The sequence below is a fragment of the Synchiropus splendidus genome, chromosome 13 (assembly GCF_027744825.2).
Source record: "Synchiropus splendidus isolate RoL2022-P1 chromosome 13, RoL_Sspl_1.0, whole genome shotgun sequence".
In the NCBI taxonomy this organism is placed as follows: domain Eukaryota; kingdom Metazoa; phylum Chordata; class Actinopteri; order Syngnathiformes; family Callionymidae; genus Synchiropus; species Synchiropus splendidus.
In genome coordinates, this window is record NC_071346.1 from 17,328,431 (window position 1) to 17,341,123 (window position 12,693).

Here is a 12,693-nt window from a genome sequence, read left to right on the forward strand (position 1 = left end):
TGTGGAGGCCTGAAAGCCTTGCTATGGACCAACCTCTAAGACCTTTGCAGCTGATTTTTAGTTGGAATCACACCATGAATGAATCGCGACCCCATCTTCAACATCACAAAGTGCTTGGGTCAGTCATTGTTTGCCCCAGATGGTCAAGGATGTGGAAGATGTTTAGGATTATGAAGGATGCATCCGAAGAAATGACTGAGCCTTGCTCCCTTGAAATGACCACAGTGTATTTTATTAGATGAATTTTAGCTGTTTCTGCTGCAGTAGATAAAAAAAAAATACAAAATCGGATCCTCATGTACAAAAAAACACAAAGCAGTTAAATTTTTTTCTTCATTGACTGCAATCAGTAAATGTTTATCTTCCAATTCAAAGTTAAACTCTTCAGCACATCAGACTTAAATCACACAATGAAACCAACAGATCACTTCTCATACACATTTGTTTTTCTAAATACACAAAAATTATCTCCATTTATCATGAATTCCGAGGCATTAAATGCACCATTCACAGTTAGATTTCAAGAAGAGTGGGATGTCCTTTTTTACATGAATATTTTCATAGATATATATTGGATATCTATATATATATGTATATATATGACTCCTATTAACAGACATCTTTACACAATCATTGTACAAATTGTGAAAGGACCAAAAGTGTTACTTTTACTGGGGCTGAATAAAGTAAATTGTTTACAACATCATCAAAGGAAACCCCCAAATCACACATCATAATCTATTTACTTTCCCACACGATCTAGTCAAAATAATAGTCAGTGGCAATCCTACTGTTATTCACAGATTTACAGGTTCTTGCTGCATTAAAGTGAGGACCTCAGCCCCCCAGATATACATTTAGTCCAGTTCATATTCAAGCACTAAAAAAAATGGCATTGGTTGGAAATGTTTCATCATTGTTTTGCTTTTTTTCCCGCTGTTGGGGCTAACTGTTGTTTTCCCACATATATACATGACAACAAAAGATACATTTATACCTGTTTTCACATTGTCCTTCTGCTTTGTAAAAATATTTTTTGAAAATATTTGACATGTTTTCAGACGGATTTATGCGTAACATTTCTAGATCACAAACATTTGGTGGTCTGATGTCGATATCTGAACGTCATGACCAAATTCAAGCTGTACTATTCATGAAAGATATTTTAGTTCACATCATAATTACCAAAGACTGCGTGGCATATTCTAGAGGGCGCTCCTGTAAATGTGCTCACTTAAAAGTCCGTAGATAATAAAAAACAATGTGTGACTGGATACTTTACCAAGAAAGACTTTACACTATGGAGTTTGAGTTCATCACTTAAAACAATGTTTTTCCTGAAATGTACATTTTATGATACACCAGTGTTATATTTTTGTCGGTACTACTGGGTCTGTAGTTGCTTTAGTGGTTCAGCCTCTCTACTTCAACCATCACCAGAGTGGGTCAACGTTCCCGGAACATCGAACACTTTTCAGAAAATAACGTTGCATACTCATTTTAAAAACAGAATGATAAATCCACATCTGATGCGCAAGAAAGTGGAGACGACTTTGTATGCATTTGTGCTTCATGAATTATCATTCACAGAATTTGTTGTTTGTCAATTTGTGTTCTTTTAATCCACTATGGAAATGCAGAGATATGTTGCTGGTGTTGTGCTTATAAAGCTGTTCTATTCAAACTTCAAAACACACGCACACACACGTTTAACCAATAACGGAGCTATTTTGGAGTTTTAATCCTCAAACTGAGGCTTGACTAAGTGAGGACTGGCCAAAATGTCCTCGCTTTGCAAAAATGTCCTCACAGTGTTGATTAAAAATCATACAGGTTCTCACAAAGAAAGAAGTACTAGAACACACACACACAACATATATGTTTGTATTGCTATCCTTGTTGGGACATGGTGAGGTTTCTCATTGCTATCATGCTTTCCCCAGCCCCTCCTCCTAAACCGACCCATCCAAAACACATAGCTAACTTTAACCGGGACTCTGAACCAGACTGAGACCCAAATATAATGAAGTTTTCTTCCTCAAATTGAGGCCTGACTTTGCGTGGTCCAGCCAAAGTGCCTCACAAAGCCAAGTGTCCTCACTTGAAGGTGTTTTGTGGGGTCATTTCATTGACATAATACGTTCCCCAGCCTCTCCTCCTAAACCTAACCATGCAAAGCAAATGACTGATCTTAACCAGGACCTACACCAAATCAAATTAAATGGTAATGACCCTGTTATTTTGAAATTTTAATCCAAATTGAGGCCAACGTAGGTGTGTTTCCAACAACTGGTCCCCACAATTATAGCTATACTAGGCACACACACACATACACACAAACTATGCATTTTCTGAGGGTGATACTTGAGTGTATTATATTGCCATGTTTTGGTGACATTATTGGTATTTTATGTTTGAAAGTGTCTGCTCTCCAGTTAGAGTTCCGGTAGATTTAGTCAGATGAAGTTAAGACCGCATGATCTGAGATTGTGTGAACACCACGACAGGACCAAGACTATTGAGCGAGACTGGGTCAGTCAAGTTGAAGGTGGGACAAGACAAAGTACTTCTTTAAAATGTGGAGAAAAAAAATGCTCATGAACACACAGTCTCTGACCCAGCAGGGACATGAAGTCAATAATAGATTACTTTGATGTTGCAGTTACAGCTGTGCTTTTGTTATTTCACCAAGAAAGCGAGTAGTCAGGAGGCAGATTTTACAACAAAGAACTACAGTAACATCCTGAATTCAGCTGGACTGAGACTGAGGCAGTGTATAGATGCAGCTGATTTCAAGACAAAATCCAAACTTTGTGGATGTGGCCTTGAATAGGGTCTCTGCCTTACAGTTCTACGACTCTCGCCAGTTGGTACTGGTCACAGCAGTACCGCCTGTTACGTGGTACCCCAACTCCACTAGGTGGCAGCCCAAAAATGTAATCCACTGGTCTCGGAGCATGAGAACCCAGAACTAAACAGGTTTCAAACGAGTCTTTCAACTAGCTTATTTATTCAGTATTTTTTTTTTTCGTCCAACTTTTGCTTTTGTCGTCTTTACTGAGTGCAAACTAAAATGTTATTGATTGTTACATTGTACATGTGACATATCTGCTTCCTTGAATGTCAATAAGACATCCAGCCATCAGGGCTTTTTTTTTTCGATGCACAGTGGGGTAGACATGGTGTGATTTATTCCAACCATAAACCATTGAGAAGAGCAAAAACTTCAGGAATAAAAAACGTGTGCTTGCCAATGAAAGTTTGTTCTTCCTGCTGCTGTCTATTCCCTGACTTTTCCATGAACAGAATGGGGTTATTACTCAATATCATACAATATAATTTAAAATTTCCTTTACCAAGCACAATGACCCATTTGGACCGCAAGATGAAGCCTTATGTTGCAAGTTTTGTCAATGCTAATACCTGAACAGATGGTTCTGATGATCTGAGCCTGTCAAATTCTGAGCCAAATGGGGTTATATATATATATATATATATATATATATATATATATATATATATATATATATATATATATATATATATATATATATATATATATATATATATATATTATTGATTGACGTCGACACACGTTGCCATCCAGTCATGCTATCACTCAGTGAGAGCTTCTTCAGTGAGGTTAGTTTGTCATTTCAGACTCAAATCTTGAGTTGCCATTTAGTTACTTTGAGTTTATTGAAAACTATGTGTGAACTGTGAATTCATCTCACAATATTTGGCACTAAGAATGTTAGCGACAAGCAAGACAAAATTGCCCGGCAGCTTTTTCAGGGCCCACTAGACGGCACTTGGCAACAACAACAACGTCAATGAAACTGCACATAACTTTAAAGCCAAGAGCGCCACCTACTGTGTACTGAAATTGAGGATGCCGTCTCTTTACTACCAGGACAGGATGTCACGACAGAGGAACAGTTCAGAATGAGTCACGTGTATGTGCTTTTTACTTCATGAAACACTTCATGAACAGAATTTAAAGGGACCCTATCCTACATTTGCAGCTTTTATGACTTGTATGTATTCTTTGTCTCTCTCTCTCTCTCTCTTTCTTTCTACCTATCTGTGTGGGTGTGTGTATACAAAACAAGGATGAGCAGAAAAAGTGAGACTTCACCTTATCAAATGTACAAACACATGACAGACGTCGACCCACATGGATGAAACATTTTGGGATGTCATTGAAGATATTAAAATAAGCTCCTTTGTGAGAGCACATGTTTGTTCTTGTGGATTTTAAGTTGAATGACAGCAATCACTCATGAAAAATACATGACACAACTTTGGATTAATGTCAAAGAACGGTCAGCAGCAACTGGGTCGCTCATTGGTGTTTGCTAGGCAGGGGGCTCAACCTCTTGCCCAACTGTTCGCAGACTCTGCAGGGTCAAAGACAGAGAATGTCTAATGGAGGGGAGTTGGTGCTGTTCAATGATGATAGGAAGGCAGATTTGTGCTGTGCATTATTTTTACCTTCATGGATCCAAGACCATTTAAACCCCTGAATAGGGCCCCTTTGAGTGAAATGACAAATGACCTGTGGGACTCAAGGCATTCCCGATGAGTGTGCTCAGTTCAGCAATATGATCATGGTCAGAATGTGCATCACTCTCACACGTGTTAGGGTTAGCTCACAATGCTCATTGAGGGATGTGACTTGAGAGTGGATCTTCTGATCTCTTATTGCCAGAGTTTGTGCTGCCATTACACCTCTCCATTCCATGTGCTCTAGAGTTTCTAGGCAATTATAGCGTTGTTTCATACTCTAACCTTTCCTGCACCAGTGCGTCATCTTTATATTGCAGCCTTGGCGGGGTCAGCGAGGAGTCTATGGCCAGAATGGCCTTCCGTATACTGCGGTCAAGGACATGCCGCTCCCAGGCTGGATAGCGATTTCTACACAGGTCGATTTTGACAACAGTTTCTTCCAGTCGTGGAGCTCGTGATGATGGTGTGGACGGCACTGTAGGTCGGACCTGAAACACTGGCATGCAGCTATCCCGCTCGGAATACTTTGCTGTTTCCCGCTCAATGGTCGCCGTGCCTCCCCGGTGAGAGCGAAGCGAGTTGGTTCCGCCATCAGAAGGCAGTGTGGAGAACTGAGCGGTAGGATCCAGGCTGAGACCCTGGCCACTAGGGGAATGTCCAAAGCGAGTCCCATTTGGATGGAAAAAAGCATAGTACATCAGCAAGAAAACCACTCCAGTGAGAAAACTGCTAAATATGACACAGAGAGCCGGCACTGCAAAGGCGTCCGTGCTTTCGGTTTTCCGGTAGAGATACCACAATGTACTGAGCGCAGAATTCTCAAACAGGATCACCAGGTAATAGATGATGAGCCGACATCTGGAAGACATAGTACAGAGTCAGACATATCATTTGTACGTCTACAGTTCCCTAAAAACATTAGTGGCACAGAAAATCTTCCTTTATATATATATATATATATATATATATATATATATATATATATATATATATACAGGAAAGTGCCCCCTGTGGAGCCCTATATACGTTTGATTCCAATCTATTCAATTTGGATTGAATAGACACTAAAGGGGGTAATTTCGTTAAATGTTAAAATGTAGTGCTGGGTAGATGAGGTATCATGAAACAGTATAGCAGGGTTGATGAACAACATTTTCACACGCCACTAGATGGCGCTCTTGGTTTCGAAATGAAATGAGATTTCATCCATAAGTTGTTCGAGTCCAAACATTTTACAATAGACAGTGCCATCTGGTGGCCTCTAAAAGTCTGTGTCATGAAACCTCATGTACCCATCACTAGTAAAATGCATTAAAGTTAAAAGACTTAGACCGCCACCACACTTAGTTGCGGTGTTAAAATTTCTGTACACCTACATAACATCATGACTCCGGCAACACCATTCATGTCACAGCATAAAAAAAAGAACTTCATCTTTAATTAATCTCAAATGGCTAAAATTCCATGTGTAAGGTAAAAGCACATTTGAACAAATACCATTATCAGTGTTGGAGCAACGGCAAGTCCCTTCTTGTGTTTTTCTTGTGTAACTCCCCATCTCTCACCATTTACTTAATAACAATATTGAGATCCCTGCATTTAACTCATCTATTAGAGATTCTCCAAATTATTTCTGTATTTTAGGTGTCTTCCCGCCATAACTCTGACTCACAGTGGCTGGTCCAATAGAAACCAATTATTTTTAAGGAAGGAAGTAAAATAACACATGTGGATTAGTAACAATGGAGGGGTATTAAATTGAAGCTTTGTTAGCTCACTCAAAACCCATTCAGTGTCTGCTTTGCATTGACTCACCGTGTTGGTCCCTCCTTGACATTAAACCAGGAAAAAATATAAATGATGCCCACCACCATGTCAAACACAATCTCCTCCCACTTGCTGATGCAGAAGTCCGTCTCACAGTGCACAATCCAGAAGGTCATGAAGCACCAGTGTAGAACGATGAAGATTCCAAAGTAGAGTTGAAACACAGATGCAAACAGTGCAAATGTGATGACCCTGGCAGCGATGGTGAAGAAGTGCCAGCAGAACTGGATGATGACGGCCAGGTAGCTGATGGACTTTTTGTCATCGCGAGACTCTCGCAGAGCTTTCTGGTAAGAAGCAAGAGCCCAGGCCAGAGAGACCAGTGAGGCTGCTGCAGTCATGCCTGTAGATGAAGCATCAGAAATCAGTGTATTCGTTCGTTCATTTAAATAAAACCCAGCCTTTCTATGATACTGCATACATACTACATACACATTCTTACTGTATACTAATATTATATTTAATAAATTCAAATAATAAAGAAGCTTTTACATTGACCACAAAACATGGCGTCAACTTGTACAAGCTACGACGATGCGGAAACCATTTATAGAACAACCTTCAAATGTTACAAAAGTATAGCCCAACCCCCTCTCTTTGAAATGGCTTGAGCCACAACATTAGTCCATCTTTCTCAATCCAGACGGTCAGGAACCAAACTTCTACCACTCACTACCATCATATAATCCTCACCGGTCCTCATTCTGGCTGCTGGCCAGCTGTTTCAAGTGGTTAAACTAGGCGTGCTTCCTCCCTGGTCACACCTATCTTTGGCCAACATCTTTCCTGTCTCTCCTCTCCACACGAGCGAACTTTTATTACATTAACTGTGTGTTGTTCAGTGACAATGCCCACGTCATCAGTCATACAGAGATATATTCGTCAGCACAGAAGAGAGACAAAACCTTACCTTGCACAGCCTGGAGTTCATGTGTCTGAATGATGATGCAAAGTTGCAACACCAGTTGGGGAGCACTCTCCAAGAAGGTGGCCAGCAGATGCAACATGCTCACATCAGCAAACTCATAGACCATCCTCCAGTAATACCGCCAACGCTCCATCTCACCCCTCTGCCGACTTCGAATGCCAAGGTAGATAGTGTGAAGATATCTACAGGGGAAAAATACCTTATTAAGAACTGGTGATGTTAGACACAGGCGTGTGCTCAGAGACACCCCAATAGGTGTGATGGGCTCATAAGGCTGAGACATTTTCAGCCACTAGATGAAATGGATTTGAACAGCAATTTCAATGACACATTACATGCATTTTAAACTGAAAGCACCACCTACTGACAATGAGGACAGTTTCATGAAGCCTCATTTGCTCTTCACACCATCCCTTTTTCCCTGCAAGTGCCTCCTTGCCAACTTCATTCTTAATTTCTCATGAAAAAAGAAGTTAATCAATTCTGCCAAAATGTATTGGTATCTGATGCAGCATTTATTTTGCTCATGGATATTCTTAAACTTAAAATATAATCGAAATGAGAAGAGGGAGGACAAAGCACTGTTCATTACCTCACAGACTGTGTTCTGCCTGTTTCGTTTTGGGGTTAAATTGTGGCCGTGCCCAGGGCAGTGAATGCTCCGAGATGCATTCAGCGAAGTACATGGCGGATAAGTTGTGTAAATATTACTATTAAGATCGACATCTGTTGCCGTTGTTGTGACATGAAGTCAAGATTTTTGACTACATTTTTCTTATATTAATAATATGTTTAAGCTATGATCAGAAACTAAAGTCTCCCAGACTCCCCACACTACTCTGTTTTGGTGTCGGCTCTCACACGCAGCGGCAGTGGAAACCACTCCATGCCATCATAGTCTCAGTAGCCAACATGTGGTAAACACTGAGTAACATGCAAGTCCAATGCTGCAAGCTACATAAGCATTTTTCAATTTTTTCAGTATGTGATAGGTTATCGCCCACTCCACTGAGTAATGCATCAGATCCAGAATCACTCGAACTAGATTTGACGTCAACACCACGGCTGCCATCCTAATGTCATGACAGCCGAGAGGGCAAGGTTGTGGAGGCCAGGCAGCCACAGTTGCTTTTCACCACCTGTGCCCTTCTCTCACAGAGATGCTGGGAGAAATAATCACCTTATGTGTCTGTTGTTTCTGAATGTTTCTCAGTCAGAGTTGAAGTTATGAGCATTCTTAATTCACCCTTAATGTTGACAAGGTTACGCATTCGCAGTAATATATGTATTTAACCTCCTAAGGTGCTTAAATGATACATTTTTAATCCACAATCATTAACAACAGGCCATTATTTGGTAATACATATGACAAAATTGACGTGACATAATTTCTTGAAAAGTACACAGTTGATCCCGGCGATGTCCTTTAGAACTATACAACCATTTTTGTTGAACTAATTGTATATAGTCAAAATGTTTACCGCCTGGGACTCACGAGTGACAATGAATCACATTCATGACCTTTCTTCAACTAAACACACATGCACAGACACACCAGAGGATCTCTAACACACTCACACCACACACACACACTTTTCTATTTGTGGGCTCCGCTCATTGCCATAATTCTTTCCCCAGCCTCTCACCCTAAACCTAACCATCCAAAACACATGGCGAACCATGACACTTGACCAAACTTAAACCCAACTATAATAGGGTAGTTAGCCTAGTCTAGCCTAGTGTCCATCCTCAAGTTGAGGCTTAACCTTTTTGGACCGGTCAACAGGTCATAACTAAGCAAATTGTCCTCACAAGGAGGTGCTTTGCCAAGAATTGGTCCTTGGAATAGATAAAGTATTCACACAAGCACACACACACACACACACACAGAGAGAGAGAGAGTCTTCATGTCGACCAAGATGACATTCTAGCTTGGACAAAAAAAAACAAATTCAATATCTCACTCTGGGACAGCACAATGATGGAGCATGAGGAAAAGGGATCAACAAGGAGCCATCATGATATACTTTTTTATTGCTAATTGCCAAGGTTAACATTTGAATTGTTGATGCCAGAATCAGATGAAAAGATTTTGTTTGAAATAATATGTGGGGCAACATGTGTACCGCGGTCATTGGAGGAAGATCAATAAAAGAGACCCAGGTCTGTGTGTGTTCAGTCTGGAGGCTATTATATCACGTCACCACCAATGACAACATTCAACAGCATTTAAAGAGAGATATGACATGATGACTGTGCGCTGTGCCACGTCCAACAAATGTTTCTAAAGAGGGTGGGTCTCCTAAAGTTTAAGTGTAATCCTGCCATTAGAAGAGCATGTCATTCCAATACAGTGGTACCCCGGTTCTCGACCACAATCCGTTCCAGACGGCCATTCGAGAAGCAATTTGTTCGAAATCTGAATCAATTTTTCCCATTACAATTAATAGAAGAAGAAATAATGCGTTCCAAGCCTTAAAACAGGCTTTTGTAGGAGTGAATGTAGAGTGTCTGCTGCAGGTGCGCTGTTCCTCTATGTGTGTGGCCGCTGCATGTGGGAGGGGTTGCTGAGTGAGTGACGTCTCTCCAGAAGTGAAGAGGTGCCCGGTGTGTGTCCAGCTCTGAATGTGCGCTTCTGTGCAGTTTGGCTGTGACAAAGTAATAAACCAAGTAACGCTCTGTCCAAGACTCGCCTCATCCCTGTCCCAGCTCCAGCCGACAACAGGACATCAAACCCTGGAGTGAGCGCTCCAGCCTCGGAGGTGTGGAGAGCGAGCACCTCCCCTGTGACACTCTACCACGGTCCAGTGCGGAGACAGGAAAGGGTTTACACCTCAATATGAAGAAAAAACAGTCAGTAAATGGAGCTAACGGGGCATGTCTGCAGCTGATCGGTCCGAGCACATTATGTTTTTCCGGCTTTTTTGGGGGGGGTGTTCGAGTTCTGGATTTTCGTTCCAAATCCGAAGCAAAAAAATCTCGAAATTTTTGTTCGAAGTCCGGGACGTTTGAAAACTGAAGTACCACTGTACTCTAAATACTATAAAATTACATTTTAAGTATCTGGAATGCATCTTGCTAATAAAAAAAACACACACATTTAAACCTAGGTGAGAGCAACTTGGTGACTTCTGGTTTGATTAAATTTTTCTTTTTGTTTAATATATTTAAACTAGGGATGGGTTCATGAGGTTTCATGAAATACTGTGTCATGATACATCATCTACCAATCATTCATTTAAACTTCATGGATGATAAATGAGCACACACATACACACTCCCAAACACAGACAGATACGTTTTACATCCTTGTTAGGACATTTGGAGGTTGTCTTTGGAGGTGGACTTCCATGCTTTCCCCAGCCTCTCACCCTACATCTAACCCACTAAAACGAATGGCTGACCTTAACCAACACTCTGAACCAAACTTAAACCTTATTATTATGAGCCAGTTATTTTGAGGTCTTCAGGGTTAACCTTGTTATGACCAGTGAAACCAATGTCCTCACAGGCCCCCACCCCAACACACAGACAAACACAAGCGCTCACTCAACACTCCGTCTCTGACACACGCGCACGCACATGTCATGTTTCTATGCACGCTCTCTCCCTCACACACACACACACCCTACCTCCATATCTGGCCCAACTGGAGGATGTGTATCAAGGACTGACCGAACCATACGCAGAAGGTGTAATGGGCCGAGCGGCTGCGGACCCTTCCGCCCATGACGGTGCTGCCGGTGCTGTTGGTGGTCGTGTTCTTGCTGGTGGTCGACGCTTGCCTCTGAGGTGTAGCCGGATGCTCCGAGGCGGCAATATCGCCGTGCGAGGCCGAACCACTGAGCAGCTTATTTCCGTCCGTGTTGGGAAAGTCGGCAGCCGGAGGCCCTTCGTCCGTGCCGAAGTCGTGTACGAACCATCGAAAGCTGAACAGCTGTACCGAAAAGGAACCGAGCACAACGAAGAATAGGGTCAGGCCGAACCACCAGTACTTTCGGTGGAGATAGTAGTCCACAGACAGCCACACGTCCGTCCCCACGTCAGCTACATACACCAGCACGGCCGCTACGATCCACAAGCAGTCCCACACCGAGTAGCTCTGCGGGGCGAGACCCAACCGGAGGCAGGTCGAGGTGGAACCCCCTGCGCCGCAGCAGTGCGACTCCCCGTTGGCGAAGTCCGCGTCTCCTGGGCCGGCAGGGTGGCTTCGGCCGCTGGTGTCGAGTCCCTGCACCGAGCCCGGGTACTCCGAGTTCTGCAGGGGGGTGAAGGCCACATCGCTCTTCATCGTAAGGACCCCGTCCGACTTGGCCGCCATCATAAGATCCTCGATGGTGCCTCCTCTTCTCCTTCACCCACCGTCAACTCCCTTCTGTGCGTGTGTCTCGCTGCTCCTCCTCTCTGGACAGAACCTACTGCTTCCCACATTCGCCAGTTCATAATACTCCACCTGCTACCACCTGAGCCCAGTCCCGGACCGAATCTGCGCCAGTCGGAGTCACATCCAGCAGCAGCGGAACCATTTAGTGGTGAATGAATTCGGTTAGAAGGAAGGCAGTCAATGACATCACCCCCATACCCTCCTCCTCCTCCCCCCGCTCTCTATTCCAGCACCACGGACAGAACCAGGAAATCCGCGGTCTGACGCCGCGCTTTCTCCGTCTCTTCCTCGCGGCGAGACTGGCCACAGCAAGTCAGGACTGATCTTCACATTTCCCAGCCACGAATATCGCCCTGAAGTCGTCGATGACTTTATGAACACCCTGTAAAATATGGTTGGCTCCTTAATTATGGACATACCGCACCCAGAGTTCTTGTGTCTCCATTATTGATCACTTTGTGTCCAGAAATGTTTGGAAGGTTGGCGTCCAACAGAAGAAGAAAAAGGGAAAGGAGAGGAGCACAATAATACTTGAGTACTTGAAGGGAAAAAAAATGCTACAGGCAACTGATTTGCACATTGTCCTCCCTGACAGTTCACTGGGTGCTTCACCCTTGCAGAAGTAGCTTTTGCTCAGGCTGGTCACCAGGTGAAGATGCAGGACGAGAGGCTGACGTGGAAGTTCTTGCTTTTTCATTATGATGACATCACAAATCACCAAGGTGAGGATGGTAAAATAGGCTACTGAATCAATGTAGACATTTGCCCATCAAAGCTCAAGGCTGGAAGCATAGAGCCACCTGGAAGCAGGTCGAACAACATGCCGGCTGACCTGAGATTTTCACAGCTTCGCCTCAACCCTGCTCCAGTGTGAAATCTCAGACGAATATTTTCTCTTGTGATGGTCTTGTGTCTGTCATGTCCTGATGCAGTCAGAGTCAGAGATGGTTTCATTATCCACTGAGGCTTGTGCCTCGCTGAGTAAGGTTGTAGCCGTGGAGTGTTGCGTCAGACTGACTGCAGGTCAAATCTGTAAATAATTACA

General features: G+C 42.9%; 1 protein-coding gene across 1 annotated transcript; it reads right to left on the bottom strand.

Moving 5' to 3' along the window:
- Positions 1 to 3,542: 3,542 nt before the first annotated feature.
- xkr4 (XK related 4) lies at positions 3,543 to 11,900 on the bottom strand. The gene is made up of 4 exons (XM_053884231.1): positions 10,897 to 11,900; positions 7,247 to 7,446; positions 6,325 to 6,679; positions 3,543 to 5,367 (listed from the first exon to the last, which is right to left on the bottom strand). Exons 1-4 carry the CDS (start codon positions 11,586 to 11,588, stop codon positions 4,767 to 4,769), a joined length of 1,848 nt encoding a protein of 615 aa, XP_053740206.1. The 5' UTR covers positions 11,589 to 11,900; the 3' UTR covers positions 3,543 to 4,766.
- Positions 11,901 to 12,693: the final 793 nt, after the last annotated feature.

Coding starts and splice junctions, on each gene's coding strand:
- xkr4 (XM_053884231.1), bottom strand. CDS start 11,588: ATGATGGCGGCCAAGTCGGACGGGGTCCTTACGATGAAGAGCGATGTG. Junction 7,447..10,896: donor CAGTTGGGCCAGATATGGAG/GTAGGGTGTGTG, acceptor TTTCCCCTGTAG/ATATCTTCACACTATCTACC. Junction 6,680..7,246: donor TGAACTCCAGGCTGTGCAAG/GTAAGGTTTTGT, acceptor CTTCATCTACAG/GCATGACTGCAGCAGCCTCA.